Genomic DNA, 19,588 nt, shown 5'->3' with positions numbered 1-19,588 from the left:
GTCACTGTTACTGTTACTGTTTACTGTTACTGTTTGATTAAAGAGACACCTCTAACCTAAACAACACTCCATTATAGACTACTGACCTGATCTGGGTCACTGTTACTGTTTGATGGAAGAGACACCTCTAACCTAAACAACACTCCATTATAGACTACTGTCCTGATCTGGGTCACTGTTACTGTTTGATGGAAGAGACACCTCTAACCTAAACAACACTCCATTATAGACTACTGTCCTGGTCTGGGTTACTGTTTGATTAAAGAGACACCTCTAACCTAAACAACACTCCATTATAGACTACTGTCTGGGATTGACCTCTTACTGTTACTGTTACTGTTTGATGGAAGAGACACCTCTAACCTAAACAACACTCCATTATAGACTACTGTCCTGATCTGGGTACTGTTACTGTTACTGTTTGATTAAAGAGACACCTCTAACCTAAACAACACTCCATTATAGACTACTGACCTGATCTGGGTCACTGTTTGATTAAAGAGACACCTCTAACCTAAACAACACTCCATTATAGACTACTGACCTGGTCTGGGTCACTGTTACTGTTACTGTTTGATGGAAGAGACACCTCTAACCTAAACAACACTCCATTATAGACTACTGACCTGGTCTGGGTCACTGTTTGATTAAAGAGACACCTCTAATCTAAACAACACTCCATTATAGACTACTGACCTGATCTGGGTCACTGTTTGATTAAAGAGACACCTCTAACCTAAACAACACTCCATTATAGACTACTGTCCTGATCTGGGTCACTGTTACTGTTTGATGGAAGAGACACCTCTAACCTAAACAACACTCCATTATAGACTACTGTCCTGATCTGGGTCACTGTTTGATTAAAGAGACACCTCTAACCTAAACAACACTCCATTATAGACTACTGTCCTGATCTGGGTCACTGTTACTGTTTGATTAAAGAGACACCTCTAACCTAAACAACACTCCATTATAGACTACTGCCCTGATCTGGGTCACTGTTTGATTAAAGAGACACCTCTAACCTAAACAACACTCCATTATAGACTACTGTCCTGATCTGGGTCACTGTTACTGTTTGATTAAAGAGACACCTCTAACCTAAACAACACTCCATTATAGACTACTGTCCTGATCTGGGTCACTGTTTGATTAAAGAGACACCTCTAACCTAAACAACACTCCATTATAGACTACTGTCCTGATCTGGGTCACTGTTACTGTTTGATTAAAGAGACACCTCTAACCTAAACAACACTCCATTATAGACTACTGTCCTGATCTGTTACTGTTTGTTACTGTTACTGTTACTGTTTGATGGAAGAGACACCTCTAACCTAAACAACACTCCATTATAGACTACTGTCCTGATCTGGGTTACTGTTACTGTTACTGTTTGATTAAAGAGACACCTCTAACCTAAACAACACTCCATTATAGACTACTGACCTGATCTGGGTCACTGTTTGATTAAAGAGACACCTCTAACCTAAACAACACTCCATTATAGACTACTGACCTGGTCTGGGTCACTGTTACTGTTACTGTTTGATGGAAGAGACACCTCTAACCTAAACAACACTCCATTATAGACTACTGACCTGGTCTGGGTCACTGTTTGATTAAAGAGACACCTCTAATCTAAACAACACTCCATTATAGACTACTGACCTGATCTGGGTCACTGTTTGATTAAAGAGACACCTCTAACCTAAACAACACTCCATTATAGACTACTGTCCTGATCTGGGTCACTGTTACTGTTTGATGGAAGAGACACCTCTAACCTAAACAACACTCCATTATAGACTACTGTCCTGATCTGGGTCACTGTTTGATTAAAGAGACACCTCTAACCTAAACAACACTCCATTATAGACTACTGTCCTGATCTGGGTCACTGTTACTGTTTGATTAAAGAGACACCTCTAACCTAAACAACACTCCATTATAGACTACTGCCCTGATCTGGGTCACTGTTTGATTAAAGAGACACCTCTAACCTAAACAACACTCCATTATAGACTACTGTCCTGATCTGGGTCACTGTTACTGTTTGATTAAAGAGACACCTCTAACCTAAACAACACTCCATTATAGACTACTGTCCTGATCTGGGTCACTGTTTGATTAAAGAGACACCTCTAACCTAAACAACACTCCATTATAGACTACTGTCCTGATCTGGGTCACTGTTACTGTTTGATTAAAGAGACACCTCTAACCTAAACAACACTCCATTATAGACTACTGCCCTGATCTGGGTCACTGTTTGATTAAAGAGACACCTCTAACCTAAACAACACTCCATTATAGACTACTGACCTGATCTGGGTCACTGTTTGATTAAAGAGACACCTCTAACCTAAACAACACTCCATTATAGACTACTGCCCTGATCTGGGTCACTGTTTGATGGAAGAGACACCTCTAACCTAAACAACACTCCATTATAGACTACTGTCCTGATCTGGGTCACTGTTACTGTTTGATTAAAGTGACACCTCTAACCTAAACAACACTCCATTATAGACTACTGCCCTTAACCTCTAACCTAAACAACACTCCATTATAGACTACTCCTGGTCTACTGTTTGATCTCTCTCTCTCTCTCTCTCTCTCTCTCTCTCTCCATTATCTCTCTCTCTCTAAAGAGACACCTCTCTCTCATTATCTCTCTCTCTCTCTCTCTCTCCATTATAGACTACAGATAGATTGGACACCAGTGTCAGTGATAGAATGATGTGTGTGACAATGCAGATGTTGGTTGATATATCTGCCCTGACTACTGCCTCTTCCTCTCCACCCCTGCCCTCTATCCTCCTCCTATTGTCCCATACAATAATCTATACTCTTATTTATGCTTTGGACGAGTGCACTGCAGTTCTCCCTCGAGTTCGTGACCCCGACTATGAATACCACTGCTGTAGATAATAGAAGACTCAGAGAGAGAGAGAAGAGAGAGAGAGAAGAGAGAGAGACTGAGGAGGAAGAGGAGGGGTCGTTGGGGCGTTTTCCAGTCTAGAATACTTTCACTTTCAACGGTCTTCTGCAAAGCAGAACGAGCGCATTTCTTCTTCAGCTCGTCGAACAGAAAAGCGGAAGACTTCGCGGAGGGACGTTCGTTGTTAGTTCGATGGAAAATGGCGATTTTATTTGGTCTACTTATTTCATCATTGTCTCTGTATTGTGACTTCACCGGTAAGTTAGACTTCTGTCTAATTCCACAACTCTGTGGCGGAATTAAGTTGAGTTTAATAGTTTAGGTATTTTTTCCTGTTTTATTTCCTTAAATAAATGTTGGTACTGTGCATTTGATTTAAAGTATTTTAGATAACTAATGACTGACAGTGAATGGTTGAATTCTTTAGGAATACATCCTCCCTCCTGCCATGGTTCAATGACGTACTAAATTCCATGTGTGTGTAGGTGTTAGTGGTGCTCAGGTCAGCTGTTTGTTCACCCGCAACCGCCCGGAATTACTAATAACCCATCCACAACAACCTGACTAGATGTGATAAAGTGAAAATCTGAGGGCCGCACTCAACCCTAACCCTGCTAATATAGAAAATATGCAATAGGCTACAGTCAAAGAGAGCGGAACGATTTTTTTGACAGGGGGATTAGTTTTTTTTAACCTGATTTAGAGATAAATGATAATTTCCTACATTTTGGTAGGCTATTTGTTAGTCGACTATTCTATAATTAGATGCATGTAGCTTCTCCTTCGTCATTATATGTTGACCTAGAATACTAAATAAACCCTTGATCAACATAATAATGTAATAGATCGATAGGATGAACGCTATCAATCTAGTTGACATCCGTAAGGTTCCCGCTGTCATCTTTCGACGTTTGGGGACCGGCGAGAAAATACAATGACGAAACAAAAATAAAAACGGAAAAGATTTTCTGTGCAAAATGTCCAAATGACATCAATTTGAGCGGTTGTAAAGGAGACAGAAAGCTGTGAAAATGAAACCCCAATATGTTTCTGATGAGATTACAGTTCGGCTTTTATGTGGTTGAAATACTATCATGTTTTATGATGTTTAATGATGAAGACGGCACCTCTACAGATGGTATCTAACGGAGCTTTGTATTCTCTCAAGTAGGCAGAAGACACCTCTAACCTAAACAACACCCAATAGACGGCACCTCTACAGATGGTATCTAACGGAGCTTTGTATTCTCTCAAGTAGGCAGAAATAGACGGCACCTCTACAGATGGTATCTAACGGAGCTTTGTATTCTCTCAAGTAGGCAGAAATAGACGGCACCTCTACAGATGGTATCTAACGGAGCTTTGTATTCTCTCTAAAAGTAGGCAGGAAATAAAGAATTCATAGATTTCTCCACTCAACCCTAACCTGCTAATATAGAAAATTCCCAAGTCCACATTTTGTCAACATTTGGTGATAATTTCCTACATTTTGGTTATACTGCAAGACATGTTCTGCAAGAGTTCATATTATGAGAAGAGGCTCTAGTTGAGAAGTTATCGACGTTTGGGACCGACCAACAGAGTTCATATTATGAGAAGAGGCTCTATGAGAAGTTATAGGTTGACCAACAGAGTTCATATGTTTATGAGAAGAGGCTCTATGAGACGTTATAGACCGACCAACAGAGTTCATATTATGAGAAGAGGCTCTGTTGAGAAGTTATGCAAGACATGTTCCAACAGAGTTCATATTATGAGAAGAGGCTATGAGACGTTATAGCTCTATGAGACGTTATAGACCGACCAACAGAGTTCATATTATGAGAAGAGGCTCTATGAGACGTTATAGACCGACCAACAGAGTTCATATTATGAGAAGAGGCTCTATGAGACGTTATAGACCGACCAACAGAGTTCATATTATGAGAAGAGGCTCTATGAGAAGTTATAGACCGACCAACAGAGTTCATATTATGAGAAGAGGCTCTATGAGAAGTTATAGACCAACCAACAGAGTTCATATTATGAGAAGAGGCTCTATGAGACGTTATAGACCAACCAACAGAGTTCATATTATGAGAAGAGGCTCTATGAGAAGTTATAGACCGACCAACAGAGTTCATATTATGAGAAGAGGCTCTATGAGACGTTATAGACCGACCAACAGAGTTCCGTTTCCATGGTAATACATCTGAACAGAAGGCTGCGGTTCCAGAAAGCCTAAAACAATGTTTGGTTTGAACAATAAAATCAACAATAACAGAACAATAAAGTTTTCACTTGTCCTTGGTCTTCCAGATGCTGAGTGCCTGGTGGTCAGTCCTGCCAGGCTGGTGGTGAAGCATGGAGACCCAGCCTCCTCTAACTGCAGCTCAGATACCCCTGTAGAGATGGGCTGGGAAGCCACCCAGGGAGGGGTTGGTCTAACAGACAACAAGGTGAAGATCCTACGCTGGAGGGTGGACAGGTGAGAGAGGCAGACACAGCTGAGGGTGGACAGGTGAGAGATGCAGACAGCTGAGGGTGGACAGGTAGAGAGGCAGAGAGGGTGGCAGACACAGCTGCAGACACAGCTGAAGGTGGACAGGTAAGAGAGGCAGACACAGCTGAAGGTGGACCGGTGAGAGAGGCAGACACAGCTGAAGGTGGAAGGTGGACAGACAGCTGAAGGTGGAAGAGAGGCAGACACAGCTGAAGGTGAAGGTGGACAGCTGAAGGTGGGTGAGAGAGGCAGACACAGCTGAAGGTGGACAGGTGAGAGAGGCAGACACAGCTGAAGGTGGACAGGTGAGCTGAGGTGGATGCAGACAGCTGAAGGTGGAAGGTGGACAGCTGAAGGTGGACAGGTGAGAGAGGCAGACAGCTGAGGGTGGACAGGTGAGAGAGGCAGACACAGCTGAAGGTGGACAGGTGAGAGAGGCAGACACAGCTGAAGGTGGACAGGTGAGAGAGGCAGAGAGATGCAGACAGCTGAGGGTGGACAGGTGAGAGAGGCAGACACAGCTGAAGGTGGACAGGTGAGGGTGGAGAGAGGCAGACACAGCTGAGGGTGGACAGGTGAGGGTGGAGAGAGGCAGACACAGCTGAGGGTGGGGTGGAGGCAGGCTGAGGGTGGACAGGTGAGAGGCAGACACAGCTGAAGGTGGACAGGTGAGAGAGGCAGACAGCTGAGGGTGGACAGGTGAGAGAGGCAGACACAGCTGAAGGTGGACAGGTGAGAGAGGCAGACAGCTGAGGGTGGACAGGTGAGAGAGGCAGACACAGCTGAGACTTTTAAAGCTAGTAAAAAAACAACAACACCTTTTTAGTTTGACTTTAATGTTATTTAGCTTCGATGGTCTTTAATGAGGTGTTATTCTATACATTTATTCATCGCTTGTGTTGCCTTCTGTTTTTTATTTTAATTGATTTATTTTAAATACACTTTAAATATTTCATTTGATTTGACAGTATGACTGACTGGAAGATCAAACCTTCATGCTTCACAGACGGAGGCCTGTGTCAGAAACAGCTAAACATCACAGTTTATAGTGAGTGACATCTCTCTCTTATCTTCTCTGGTGTTTCTGAATGTATTCTTAGTATGGCTCTGCACTGTTAATCACTGTGTGTTTCCATTCCTCCACAGAGCTTCCAGACCGTGTCTCCATCAGCTACAGGAAGTACCCTGATCCGATGGTTGAGGGGGATCAGTACCTGCTGCAGTGTCTTGTCCAGAACATCGCTCCTATTGGGAGACTCACGGTGACCTTCTACAAAATCAGTGCCACTGGTGAACAGACAGAATTAGACACACAACAGAAATCCAAGGACAACATCAACACACCACAGAATGGGACCTACACCCTGGACTTCACCCCTGGTAGAGATGATGACGGGGCCCAGTTGTTGTGTTCAGCCATGTTGGATCTGGGACCAGAGGGACCCCAACCTCCTCCTGTAATGGACTCAGACCGCCTCAACACCAACGTGCACTGTGAGTCCTTCTGGTTCTCTGTCTACACACATTTAGTACAACAGTTAGTTAGACACCAGACGAGTCATGACGTTGACAGATGCTGTTTTCACTTCATTTTCTCTCATGAATCAACTTGTTTCTCATCTCTCTTTATCGCTCATTAATCAACTTGTTTCATCCCCCCCCCCCAGACAAGCCTCAGATCACTATGAGTCCTGGATGTTTCTCCATGAGCATCACGGAGGGCGACACCCTATCACTTAACTGTAGTGCAAAAGGTAACCCTGCCCCCTCGTACGATTGGTTGCTCTCCCAAGCCGACTCCAACCCCATGGAAGAGAGATCCGTAGTGACCATCACCAACATTGCCAAGTCTCACTCTGGAGATTACACCTGCATCGCCAGAAACCTCCTGGGAAACAGCACCTGTACTGTTAACGTGGAGGTCACAGGTGAGATGGATGGATGATTGGTCGGATGGTTGGTAAGTTGGAAGATTGATTGGTTGTTAGGTTAGTTGGATGATAGTTTGGTTGGTTGGTAGGTTGATAGATTCGGTCGTCCATCGGTCTTGGTCTGTCGAGAAGGTCCTGTTATGGAAAAATATATATATATTAAAAATGAAACAATAGAATTCACACATGGTATAATGAAAAACCTCTGTGACCGCGCTCTCCTTGTAATGAAAAGCTCCTCTTTGGAACTGAAGAGGAGCATCACCACATAGAAACACTAACTCCGAAGAGAAGCCCAATGACTCCAATGTGACATGACCTTTCACATAATCATTGGTATTTTACTCAACAAATCAAATCAAATCAAATCAAATCCAATTTTATTTGTCACATACACATGGTTAGCAGATGTTAATGCGAGTGTAGCGAAATGCACTGTGATGTTGACATTCCAGGTGTGTTTATGTTATTTGAAACCTGACACAGCTCATGACTATATACGATGTGCCCCCCCCCCATATACTGCTAACATAGAGCAGGTCAACTCAGACCTCATGACTATTCAATGCCCCCCCATACTGCTAACATAGAGCAACCCTGTTCCTAGAGAGCTACCCTCCTGTAGGTTTTAACTCCAACCCTGTTCCTGGAGAGCTACCCTCCTGTAGGTTTTAACTCCAACCCTGTTCCTGGAGAGCTACCCTCCTGTAGGTTTTAACTCCAACCCTGTTCCTGGAGAGCTACCCTCCTGTAGGTCTTATCTCCAACCCTGTTCCTGGAGAGTTACCCTCCTGTAGGTTAACTCCAACCCTGTTCCTGGAGAGTTACCCTCCTGTAGGTCTTATCTCCAACCCTGTTCCTGGAGAGCTACCCTCCTGTAGGTTTTATCTCCAACCCTGTTCCTGGAGAGCTACCCTCCTGTAGGTTAACTCCAACCCTGTTCCTGGAGAGATACCCTCCTGTAGGTTTTAATTCCAACCCTGTTCCTGGAGAGATGCCCTCCTGAAGGTTTAAACTCCAACCCTGTTCCTGATTAACACTGATGTAGTCTCTGATAGGGCAGCACTAACACTGATGTAGTCTCTGATAGGGCAGCAGTAACACTGATGTAGTCTCTGATAGGGCAGCAGTAACACTGATGTAGTCTCTGATAGGGCAGCACTAACACTGATGTAGTCTCTGATAGGGCAGCACTAACACTGATGTAGTCTCTGATAGGGCAGCACTAACACTGATGTAGTCTCTGATAGGGCAGCACTAACACTGATGTAGTCTCTGATAGGGCAGCACTAACACTGATGTAGTCTCTGATAGGGCAGCACTAACACTGATGTAGTCTCTGATAGGGCAGCACTAACACTGATGTAGTCTCTGATAGGGCAGCACTAACACTGATGTAGTCTCTGATAGGGCAGCAGTAACACTGATGTAGTCTCTGATTGGGCAGCAGTAACACTGATGTAGTCTCTGATAGGGCAGCACTAACACTGATGTAGTCTCTGATAGGGCAGCAGTAACACTGATGTAGTCTCTGATAGGGCAGCAGTAACACTGATGTAGTCTCTGATAGGGCAGCACTAACACTGATGTAGTCTCTGATAGGGCAGCACTAACACTGATGTAGTCTCTGATAGGGCAGCACTAACACTGATGTAGTCTCTGATAGGGCAGCACTAACACTGATGTAGTCTCTGATATATCACTAGCCACTTTAAACAATGCTACCTTATATAATGTTACTTACCCTACATTATTCATCTCATATACATATGTATATACTGTACTCTACAACATCGACTGCATCCTTATGTAACACATGTATCACTAGCCACTTTAACTATGCCACTTTGTTTACTTTGTCTACATACTCATCTCATATGTATATACTGTACTCGATACCATCTACTGTATGCTGCTCTGTACCATCACTCATTCATATATCCTTATGTACATGTTCCTTATCCCCTTACACTGTGTATAAGACAGTAGTTTTGGAATTGTTAGTTAGATTACTTGTTGGTTATCACTGCATTGTCGGAACTAGAAGCACAAGCATTTCGCTACACTCGCATTAACATCTGCTAACCATGTGTATGTGACAAATAAAATTTGATTTGATTTGATTTGATTTGATTTGATAGGGCAGCACTAACACTGATGTAGTCTCTGATAGGGCAGCACTAACACTGATGTAGTCTCTGATAGGGCAGCACTAACACTGATGTAGTCTCTGATAGGGCAGCAGTAACACTGATGTAGTCTCTGATAGGGCAGCAGTAACACTGATGTAGTCTCTGATAGGGCAGCACTAACACTGATGTAGTCTCTGATAGGGCAGCACTAACACTGATGTAGTCTCTGATAGGGCAGCACTAACACTGATGTAGTCTCTGATAGGGCAGCACTAACACTGATGTAGTCTCTGATAGGGCAGCAGTAACACTGATGTAGTCTCTGATAGGGCAGCAGTAACACTGATGTAGTCTCTGATAGGGCAGCACTAACACTGATGTAGTCTCTGATAGGGCAGCACTAACACTGATGTAGTCTCTGATAGGGCAGCAGTAACACTGATGTAGTCTCTGATAGGGCAGCAGTAACACTGATGTAGTCTCTGATAGGGCAGCAGTAACACTGATGTAGTCTCTGATTGGGCAGCAGTAACACTGATGTAGTCTCTGATAGGGCAGCAGTAACACTGATGTAGTCTCTGATAGGGCAGCACTAACACTGATGTAGTCTCTGATAGGGCAGCACTAACACTGATGTAGTCTCTGATAGGGCAGCACTAACACTGATGTAGTCTCTGATAGGGCAGCACTAACACTGATGTAATCTCTGATAGGGCAGCACTAACACTGATGTAGTCTCTGATAGGGCAGCACTAACACTGATGTAGTCTCTGATAGGGCAGCACTAACACTGATGTAGTCTCTGATAGGGCAGCACTAACACTGATGTAGTCTCTGATAGGGCAGCACTAACACTGATGTAGTCTCTGATAGGGCAGCACTAACACTGATGTAGTCTCTGATAGGGCAGCACTAACACTGATGTAGTCTCTGATAGGGCAGCAGTAACACTGATGTAGTCTCTGATAGGGCAGCACTAACACTGATGTAGTCTCTGATAGGGCAGCATTAACACTAATGTAGTCTCTGATAGGGCAGCAGTAACACTAATGTAGTCTCTGATAGGGCAGCAGTAACACTGATGTAGTCTCTGATAGGGCAGCAGTAACACTGATGTAGTCTCTGATAGGGCAGCAGTAACACTGATGTAGTCTCTGATAGGGCAGCACTAACACTGATGTAGTCTCTGATAGGGCAGCAGTAACACTGATGTAGTCTCTGATAGGGCAGCATTAACACTGATGTAGTCTCTGATAGGGCAGCACTAACACTGATGTAGTCTCTGATAGGGCAGCACTAACACTGATGTAGTCTCTGATAGGGCAGCACTAACACTGATGTAGTCTCTGATAGGACAGCACTAACACTGATGTAGTCTCTGATAGGGCAGCACTAACACTGATGTAGTCTCTGATAGGGCAGCATTAACACTGAAGTAGTCTCTGATAGGGCAGCACTAACACTGATGTAGTCTCTGATAGGGCAGCACTAACACTGATGTAGTCTCTGATAGGGCAGCACTAACACTGATGTAGTCTCTGATAGGGCAGCAGATAACTCCCTCGGGTAGATAACGTCGGTAGTCCAGTTGTGAAGGCCTGGTGGGGAGGATAGGTGATTGTAGCCCAGGAGTGACTGATGGAACTCTTCAGCTGGCTAGCTCCGGAATAATTGATGTTTGCTCCGGAATCGACGTAAGCCGATAGTCACACGGATAGCAGCTAGCTAGCTGCGAGATCCAGGTATGAATGTCCAGAGTTAGTGGTTGAAATCCGGGGACATGGAGAGAAAAATGGGTCCGGTATGTTCCGAGCCGCACCGTACAAAACTGGCGATAGATTTTCGAGCTAAAGGGTAGCTGATGATCACAAACTGTGGTTAGCTGAATACTAACGATTAGCCAGTAAAGAAGCTAACTAGCTTCTGATTAGCTTCAGGCTAGCTTCTGGATTATCTTCTGGCTAGTTTCTGGATTAGCTTCTGGCTAGCTTCTGGATTAGTTTCTGGCTAGCTTCTGGATTAGTTTCTGGCTAGCTTCTGGATTAGCTTCTGGCTAGCTTCTGGATTAGCTTCTGGCTAGCTTCTGGCTAGCTTCTATGGAGGATTACAGATTTGAGGTAAATAATACTTTCTTTTTTTATAAATATAAGTTGGTTAGGCGGGTTGCAGGAGAGTGTTTTGAAGATGAGTTTATAGAAAATCAAAATATAAATAAAAAGGTATGCGAAGAAAGTTGTAGAAATATATACATATATATACGGACAAGGACAAAAGACATCTAAAATGCTATGCCATCTTGGAGCAGAGGAAGGATGCAATGCTCATTTCCTCTCTCTGTTCCGTTAACCTTTGGGGTGGTCGTCTTGGTAACGGTAGGTCATATGCAAAACCACTTCAGAAGCAAAAAAAAAATGAATCTGAGCATCCTTGTATATGGAGTATGGGAATTGTATCAGGATTGAGATCCACATACGAATGTAGTTTAAATCAAAACTCAAAAGATAAACTCATGTCGTTTTTTGAGCTGTTGACATATTGGGGAAAAAAATTCAGATGTATATCAGACATGCCAAATTATTGTCAAATGATCAGAATTGTGTTGCCTGTGTAAACGCAGCCTAAACTTCTGTTTCCCTCCTCAGGAGCTTCCTGTCAGGCTGCTGCAAGTGCCTTGGTGGCTATGCTGCTCCTCCAACTCATTCATTGGCTTTAAGACCACTTCCTGAACCCACTGATTGGCTGAATACATGTGCTTTTATTTTTTTTTCTTCTTCAAAATCCCTCCCACTGTGATTGGTGGCTGTCTGTCCACTTTCTGCTAACTACTGATTAATAAATAAATACAATTATTGATTGATTGATAGCCATGACAACAATACTTTGATAATATTACCTTGTAACTTTATGATTTTGCCTTAAATCAACAGTTTGGATCCACCTACACATTAAAGGGTTTTTCTTTATTCGTACTATTTTCTACATTGTAGAATAACAGTGAAGACATCAACTATTATGCTGTGCCAATAGTAGGACACACCTACTATTCCATGGTTTCCATGGTTTCTATATGTGTGTATATATATATCATGGATTAAATTCATTTTACACCTACTATTCCATGGTTTCCATGGTTTCTATATGTGTATATATATATATATATTGTCACGTTCTGACCTTTATTTCCTGTGTTTTGTATTTAGTTAGTATGGTCAGGGCGTGAGTTGGGTGGGCAGTCTATGTTTGTTTTTCTATGTTTTGTGTATTTCTATGTTTCAGCCTAGTATGGTTCTCAATCAGAGGCAGGTGTCATTAGTTGTCTCTGATTGAGAATCATACTTAGGTAGCCTGGGTTTCACTGTGTGTTTGTGGGTGATTGTTTCTGTCTCTGTGATTGCACCAGATAGGACTGTTTTGAGTTTTCACATTTATTGTTTTTTTGTAGTCAGTTGTTCATGTGTACCTTAACGTATTAAAAAGAACCATGGACACTTACCACGCCGCGTATTGGTCCTCTGATCCGTTTCGCCTCTCCTCTTCGGAAGAAGAGGAGGAAATTCATTACATATATATATATCATGGATTTAATTCATTTTACACCTACTACTCCATGGTTTCCATGGTTTCTATATGTATATATATATATATATATATATATATAATGGATTTAATTCATTTTACACCTACCATTCAATGGTTTCCATGGTTTCTATATGTGTATATATATCATGGATTTAATTCATTTTACAGTGTTATTGCCTGCGTTTTCTTTCACTATTTCTGACCATTGGTGATCTTAGTCAGCTATGACACATAATACTTCATTTCACATTTCCTTATTAAGTTATGGTGTCAGATAACATGCAATGAAACTAGACTTCTGTTAATAATATACAAATGACCTTGTTCCAGGTGAGGATGTTGTTCAGCACTAGTGTGTCAATAGCAGGGCATCTTTGACTCTACTAATCATATTACATTGTTTGGTGGGGATGTTGTTCAGCACTAGTGTGTCAATAGCAGGGCATCTTTGACTCTAGATGACACCAACTAATCATATTACATTGTTTGGTGGGGATGTTGTTCAGCACTAGTGTGTCAATAGCAGGGCATCTTTGACTCTAGATGACACCTACTAATCATATTACATTGTTTGGTGGGGATGTTGTTCTGCACTAGTGTGTCAATAGCAGGGCATCTTTGACTCTAGATGACACCTACTAATCATATTACATTGTTTGGTGGGGATGTTGTTCTGCACTAGTGTGTCAATAGCAGGGCATCTTTGACTCTAGATGACACCTACTAATCATATTACATTGTTTGGTGGGGATGTTGTTCTGCACTAGTGTGTCAATAGCAGGACATCTTTGACTCTAGAATACACCTACTAAACATATTACATTGTTTGGTGGGGATGTTGTTCTGCACTAGTGTGTCAATAGCAGGGCATCTTTGACTCTACTAAACATATTACATTGTTTGGTGGGGATGTTGTTCTGCACTAGTGTGTCAATAGCAGGGCATCTTTGACTCTACTAAACATATTACATTGTTTGGTGGGGATGTTGTTCAGCACTAGTGTGTCAATAGCAGGGCATCTTTGACTCTAGATTACACCTACTAATCATATTACATTGTTTGGTGGGGATGTTGTTCTGCACTAGTGTGTCAATAGCAGGGCATCTTTGACTCTAGATGACACCTACTAAACATATTACATTGTTTGGTGGGGATGTTGTTCTGCACTAGTGTGTCAATAGCAGGGCATCTTTGACTCTACTAAACATATTACATTGTTTGGTGGGGATGTTGTTCTGCACTAGTGTGTCAATAGCAGGGCATCTTTGACTCTAGATTACACCTACTAATCATATTACATTGTTTGGTGGGGATGTTGTTCTGCACTAGTGTGTCAATAGCAGGGCATCTTTGACTCTAGATTACACCTACTAATCATATTACATTGTTTGGTGGGGATGTTGTTCTGCACTAGTGTGTCAATAGCAGGGCATCTTTGACTCTACTAAACATATTACATTGTTTGGTGGGGATGTTGTTCTGCACTAGTGTGTCAATAGCAGGGCATCTTTGACTCTAGAATACACCTACTAATAATATTACATTGTTTGGTGGGGATGTTGTTCAGCACTAGTGTGTCAATAGCAGGGCATCTTTGACTCTACTAAACATATTACATTGTTTGGTGGGGATGTTGTTCAGCACTAGTGTGTCAATAGCAGGGCATCTTTGACTCTACTAAACATATTACATTGTTTTCGAGATCAGACGTTGTATATTATTCTAATCCGAATGTTCATTGTAGGCAGTTGCTTTCATTTCAGAGCGTCTAATTTGTAAACGTTTCGACTGTATTAAATTATAATTTTGTCGATTCCGTGAAACATTTTACATGATTTTGTGATGTAGGTGATGAAGCTTTAAGAGTTCTTATCGATTCACTGGTAAAACAACGTGTTCCATTGATCCCATTGCAGCTTTACTGGGGCCATGAACACACACTCTGCTGTAACACACACTCTGCTGTAACACACACTCTGCTGTAACACACACTCTGCTGTAACACACACTCTGCTGTAACACACACTCTGCTGTAACACACACTCTGCTGTAACACACACTCTGCTGTAACACACACTGCTGTAACACACACTGCTGTAACACACACTCTGCTGTAACACACACTCTGCTGTAACACACACTCTGCTGTAACACACACTCTGCTGTGTAACACACACTCTGCTGTAACACACACTCTGCTGTAACACACACTCTGCTGTAACACACACTCTGCTGTAACACACACTCTGCTGTAACACACACTCTGCTGTAACACACACTCTGCTGTAACACACACACTGCTGTAACACACACTCTGCTGTAACACACACTCTGCTGTAACACACACACTCTGCTGTAACACACACACTCTGCTGTAACACACACACTCTGGTGTAACACACACTCTGCTGTAGGGCCTTACCAGACATCACTGTAACACACACACTCTGCTGTAACACACACTCTGCTGTAGGGCCTTACCAGACATCACTGTAACACACACACTCTGCTGTAACACACACTCTGCTGTGTAACACACACTCTGCTGTAACACACACTCTGCTGTAACACACACACTCTGCTGTGTAACACACACTCTGCTGTAACACACACACTCTGCTGTAACACACACTCTGCTGTAACACACACTCTGCTGTAATACACACTCTGCTGTAACACACACACTCTGCTGTGTAACACACACTCTGCTGTAACACACACTCTGCTGTAACACACACTCTGCTGTAGGGCCTTACCAGACATCACTGTAACACACACACTCTGCTGTAACACACACTCTGCTGTGTAACACACACTCTGCTGTAACACACACTCTGCTGTAGGGCCTTACCAGACATCACTGTAACACACACACTCTGCTGTAACACACACTCTGCTGTAACACACACTCTGCTGTAACACACACTCTGCTGTGTAACACACACTCTGCTGTAACACACACTCTGCTGTGTAACACACACTCTGCTGTGTAACACACACTCTGCTGTGTAACACACACTCTGCTGTAACACACACACTCTGCTGTAACACACACTCTGCTGTAACACACACTCTGCTGTGTAACACACACTCTGCTGTAACACACACTCTGCTGTGTAACACACACTCTGCTGTAACACACACTCTGCTGTAACACACACACTCTGCTGTAACACACACTCTGCTGTAACACACACACTCTGCTGTAACACACACTCTGCTGTAACACACACTCTGCTGTAACACACACTCTGCTGTAACACACACTCTGCTGTGTAACACACACTCTGCTGTAACACACACTCTGCTGTAACACACACTCTGCTGTAACACACACTCTGCTGTGTAACACACACGCTGCTGTGTAACACACACTCTGCTGTAGGGCCTTACCAGATGTCACTGTAACACACACTCTGCTGTGTAACACACACTCTGCTGTGTAACACACACTCTGCTGTAACACACACTCTGCTGTAACACACACTCTGCTGTGTAACACACACACTCTGCTGTAGGGCCTTACCAGATGTCACTGTAACACACACTCTGCTGTAACACACACTCTGCTGTGTAACACACACACTCTGCTGTAGGGCCTTACCAGATGTCAATGTAACACACACTCTGCTGTAACACACACTCTGCTGTAACACACACTCTGCTGTAACACACACTCTGCTGTAGGGCCTTACCAGACATCACTGTAACACACACACTCTGCTGTGTAACACACACACTCTGCTGTGTAACACACACTCTGCTGTGTAACACACACTCTGCTGTAACACACACTCTGCTGTAACACACACTCTGCTGTAACACACACTCTGCTGTAACACACACTCTGCTGTAACACACACTCTGCTGTGTAACACACACTCTGCTGTAACACACACTCTGCTGTAACACACACTCTGCTGTAACACACACTCTGCTGTAACACACACTTTGCTGTAGGGCCTTACCAGACATCACTGTAACACACACACTCTGCTGTAACACACACTCTGCTGTGTAACACACACTCTGCTGTGTAACACACACTCTGCTGTGTAACACACACTCTGCTGTGTAACACACACTCTGCTGTAACACACACTCTGCTGTAACACACACTCTGCTGTGTAACACACACTCTGCTGTAACACACAATCTGCTGTAACACACACTCTGCTGTGTAACACACACTCTGCTGTAACACACACTCTGCTGTGTAACACACACTCTGCTGTGTAACACACACTCTGCTGTAACACACACTCTGCTGTAACACACACTCTGCTGTAACACACACTCTGCTGTAACACACACACTGCTGTAGGGCATTACCAGATGTCAATGTAACACACACTCTGCTGTAACACACACTCTGCTGTGGGGCCTTACCAGACATCACTGTACCACACACTCTGCTGTAACACACACTCTGCTGTGGGGCCTTACCAGACATCACTGTACCACACACTCTGCTGTAGGGGCAGAGGATCCACTATATAACAGCTGAAACTGTGTGTCTGTAATGAGAGGGACAGAGGATCCACTATATAACAGCTGAAACTCTGTGTTGTGTTCCCTTTGCCTGCATGGCTGTCCTGTGTTGCTGACTGTGTTAGTCCTGTGTTGCTGACTGTGTTAGTCCCGTGTTGCTGACTGTGTTAGTCCTGTGTTGCTGACTGTGTTAGTCCTGTGTTGCTGACTGTGTTAGTCCTGTGTTGCTGACTGTGTTAGTCCTGTGTTGCTGGCTGTGTTAGTCCTGTGTTGCTGACTGTGTTGCTGACTGTGTTAGTCCTGTGTTGCTGACTGTGTTGCTGACTGTGTTGCTGGCTGTGTTAGTCCTGTGTTGCTGACAGTGTTAGTCCTGTGTTGCTGACTGTGTTAGTCCCGTGTTGCTGACTGTGTTAGTCCTGTGTTGCTGACTGTGTTAGTCCTGTGTTGCTGGCTGTATTAGTCCTGTGTTGCTGACTGTGTTGCTGACTGTGTTAGTCCCGTGTTGCTGACTGTGTTGCTGACTGTGTTAGTCCTATGTTGCTGACTGTGTTAGTCCTGTGTTGCTGACTGTGTTAGTCCTGTGTTGCTGGCTGTGTTAGTCCTGTGTTGCTGACTGTGTTAGTCCTGTGTTGCTGACTGTGTTAGTCCTGTGTTGCTGACTGTGTTGCTGACTGTGTTAGTCAGTGTTGTTCATAGGCTCGGTCTTAACTGGGGAGGAGAGGAAAGAAATGAGGGCAGAGTGCACCGGATGTAACAGCAGAAACTGTGAGTGTGTGTAATGAGAAGGGCGCAATTCACAGGATATAATAGCAGAAACTGTGTGTGTGTCTGTGCGTCTGCGTGTGCGTGTGTGCGTGTGTGTGTGTCTGTGCGTCTGTGCGTGTGTGTGTGTGTGTGTGTGTGTCTGTGCGTGCGTGCGTGCGTGCGTGCGTGCGTGCGTGCGTGCGTGCGTGCGTATGTGCGTGTGTGTGTGTGTGTGTGCGTGCGTGCGTATGTGCGTGTGCGTGTGTGTGTGTGTGTGTGTGTGTGTGTGTGTGTGTGTGTGTGTGTGTGTGTGTGTGTGTGTGTGTGTGTGTGTGTGTGTGTGTGTGTGTGTGTGTGTGTGTGTGTGTGTGTGTGTGTGTGTGTGTGTGTGTGTGTGTGTGTGTGTGTGTCTGTGTGTGTGTGTTATAGATGAGGAACAGTGACAAAGGAAATCAGAAGTAACAGTTAAGTCATACTTACCAGAACAGAACGAACTGTCATATATCCACCTCAATGAAATGGGTCGGAACTCAGAACACAAACACACTTGGTGGCTGTTAAACATGGTTACTAAGCCCATGTATGTGGTATTACTGATTGGCTATCAACTCCGTCTCCTGGGTAACGATTAACCAATGATATAATATTAAACATGGTTACCAAGCCCATGTATGTGGTATTACTGATTGGCTATCAACTCCGTCTCCTGGGTAACGATTAACCAATGATATAATATTAAACATGGTTACCAAGCCCATGTATGTGGTATTACTGATTGGCTATCAACTCCGTCTCCTGGGTAACGATTAACCAATGATATAATATTAAACATGGTTACCAAGCCCATGTATGTGGTATTACTGATTGGCTATCAACTCCGTCTCCTGGGTAACGATTAACCAATGATATAATATTAAACATGTTACAAAGAACACAACTTCATTTTTACTTTGATTGATATTCTGCTACCAAGCATGTACTGTATTACTGATTGGCTCTGCTGTGATTAACCAATGTCTATTCTTTCTCTGTTTGTCTCTGATTTGTCTCTGTTTGTCGTCTCCTGGGTAACGATTCTGTATAATATTTGTTCTCTGTTTGGTCTGATTGCTTTGTCTCTGGTCGATTAACCTGTTAAACATGGTTCTGTGTATTCTGATTGGCTATCTGTCTCTGTAACGATTAACCAATGATATCTCTGTTTGTCTCTGTTTGTCTACTGATTCTCTGTTTGTAAAGATTCTGTTTGTTCATGTATGTGGTATTACTGATTCTCAACTGT

The 19,588-nt window shown here is 43.4% G+C and overlaps 1 protein-coding gene across 1 annotated transcript; it reads left to right on the top strand.

The window, feature by feature from the left end:
* Nucleotides 1-3,023: 3,023 nt before the first annotated feature.
* LOC124002780 (neuronal growth regulator 1-like) lies at nucleotides 3,024-12,558 on the top strand. The gene is made up of 6 exons (XM_046310510.1): nucleotides 3,024-3,204; nucleotides 5,246-5,414; nucleotides 6,398-6,477; nucleotides 6,576-6,923; nucleotides 7,097-7,357; nucleotides 12,135-12,558. The coding sequence occupies exons 1-6, from the start codon at nucleotides 3,147-3,149 to the stop codon at nucleotides 12,203-12,205; spliced, it is 987 nt and encodes a 328-aa protein (XP_046166466.1). The 5' UTR covers nucleotides 3,024-3,146; the 3' UTR covers nucleotides 12,206-12,558.
* Nucleotides 12,559-19,588: the final 7,030 nt, after the last annotated feature.

This window comes from Oncorhynchus gorbuscha, linkage group LG18, assembly GCF_021184085.1.
Source record: "Oncorhynchus gorbuscha isolate QuinsamMale2020 ecotype Even-year linkage group LG18, OgorEven_v1.0, whole genome shotgun sequence".
NCBI classification, from domain to species: Eukaryota; Metazoa; Chordata; class Actinopteri; order Salmoniformes; family Salmonidae; genus Oncorhynchus; species Oncorhynchus gorbuscha.
Note: the sequence above shows the minus strand (reverse complement) of the source record. Positions and strands in the feature narration are given on the sequence as shown.